Source organism: Ipomoea nil, unplaced genomic scaffold (genome assembly GCF_001879475.1).
Source record: "Ipomoea nil cultivar Tokyo-kokei standard unplaced genomic scaffold, Asagao_1.1 scaffold0205, whole genome shotgun sequence".
In the NCBI taxonomy this organism is placed as follows: domain Eukaryota; kingdom Viridiplantae; phylum Streptophyta; class Magnoliopsida; order Solanales; family Convolvulaceae; genus Ipomoea; species Ipomoea nil.
Genome location: NW_017616633.1, coordinates 909,513 through 911,153, shown reverse-complemented (window position 1 = coordinate 911,153; position 1,641 = coordinate 909,513). Strand labels below are relative to the sequence as shown.

General features: G+C 42.4%; 1 protein-coding gene across 1 annotated transcript; it reads left to right on the top strand.

The window, feature by feature from the left end:
* The first annotated feature begins 289 nt into the window (after positions 1-289).
* LOC109191131 lies at positions 290-1,282 on the top strand. The gene has a single exon (XM_019341709.1). It carries the CDS (start codon positions 290-292, stop codon positions 1,280-1,282), a length of 993 nt encoding a protein of 330 aa, XP_019197254.1.
* The last annotated feature ends 359 nt before the right edge of the window (positions 1,283-1,641 follow it).

The window sequence follows — 1,641 nt, the reverse complement described above, 5'->3', positions numbered from 1 at the left end:
TCAAATTTTAATAACGCCAGAAGCGTTATTTCCCTTGCACTAGGGTTCTATTTTTATTTCATAAAACAAAAAAAAAAAATCCATCCATCTTTATTTGATTGGACCATTTTTTAAATAGATCATCTTCATTCTAATGGGCCATTTTTATACTTATTTCAAGCCCTCATTTTTTTTGGACCATTTTTTTTTGGTATGCAATATTATATGTTCCTTGGGCCTTTTGTTTATTGAAATAAACTAGACCACACATTCTATTTCTTTGGTCCTCATTTAAATATTTTCTGTAGAAATGGCTGCTCTCGCAAAAAGAGAATTCGCTGAACTCGCCCTTGATGGAAGCAATTTCCTCACTTGGGCGCTTGATGTTGAGATATATCTCCAATCTACAGAATTGCTGGACACCATTGAAGAGACATCTACGAGCACTGCAGCCCAGAAGGCGAAAGCGCTCATTTTCCTCTGCCACCATCTTAACCACGACCTCAAGAATGAATACTTAACAGAAAAAGACCCCTATGTCCTCTGGAAATCTCTTAAGGCACGCTTTGACCAACAGACGTCATTGGTCCACCCCCAGGCCCAACATGATTGGCTTAACCTCCGATTTCAAGACTTTAAGTCTGTGACTGAATACAACTCCGCCCTACACAAAATTGTGTCACAATTGAAGCTCTGTAAGCAAACAATTACGGACGAGGATCTGATTGAAAAAACTCTATCCACGTTCCATCCAAATGACCTTGTGCTCCAGAAGCAGTACAGGAATACAAAATATGATACGCATCCAGAGCTCATTACGGATTTACTGGTGGCGGAAAAGCATAGCCAGTTATTGATGCAAAATCACAATGCGCGTCCAACTGGCGCTGCTCCTGTGCCTGAAGCACACACTGTTGCCCAGCAGAGCAACAATCGGCGGGGTCGAGGCCGGGGTAGGGGGAGAGGTCGTGGCAGGGGCCCAAAGCGAGGTGGCAGAGGGGGAGCTAACGGTAGTGACTCCCGTCCTCAGTACAAGCAAACTCAAAGAAATAGACCAAACAAGTCACAACAGAACTCCGGTCAGTCGCAACCATGTTATAAATGTGGTTGCAAAGGACATTGGTCTAGGACATGCAGGACTCCTAAGCATCTAGTCGAGGCTTACCAAAAGATGCTCCAGCAGGAAGGAGGACAAAAGAAGAAAGATTCTGGGCAATCATCTTTGCCTGAAGCAAATGCCCTCATCTTAGGGAATGATGACCTGCTAGGCGATGAACTAGCTGATTATGGAGATCAGGAGTGATACTCTTATTTTTTTCTCTCTCTCTCTTTCCCTTATGGACATCCATTTTACTTCATGCCTGCGTGCATGTTTATATTTGAACTCTTTTGTCCTATATGAATAACGGATCCTTTATCTTTGAACACTTTTGTTCTATTTGAATAAATACAATGGATCATTCTTAGACATTATCTTGATACCCATTCTTTTTCTTTAGAGATATGGGAGACGAATCAGCCCTATGCTTGGTTGATTGTGCGACTACGCACACTATTCTGACAGACCGGAGATTTTTTCAAACGTTCAAGGAACACAAAGGCAACCTTTCAACCATAGCGAATGATGACATTCCTATTGTGGGCTCCGGCAGAGCTTCACTT

Coding starts and splice junctions, on each gene's coding strand:
- LOC109191131 (XM_019341709.1), top strand. CDS start 290: ATGGCTGCTCTCGCAAAAAGAGAATTCGCTGAACTCGCCCTTGATGGA.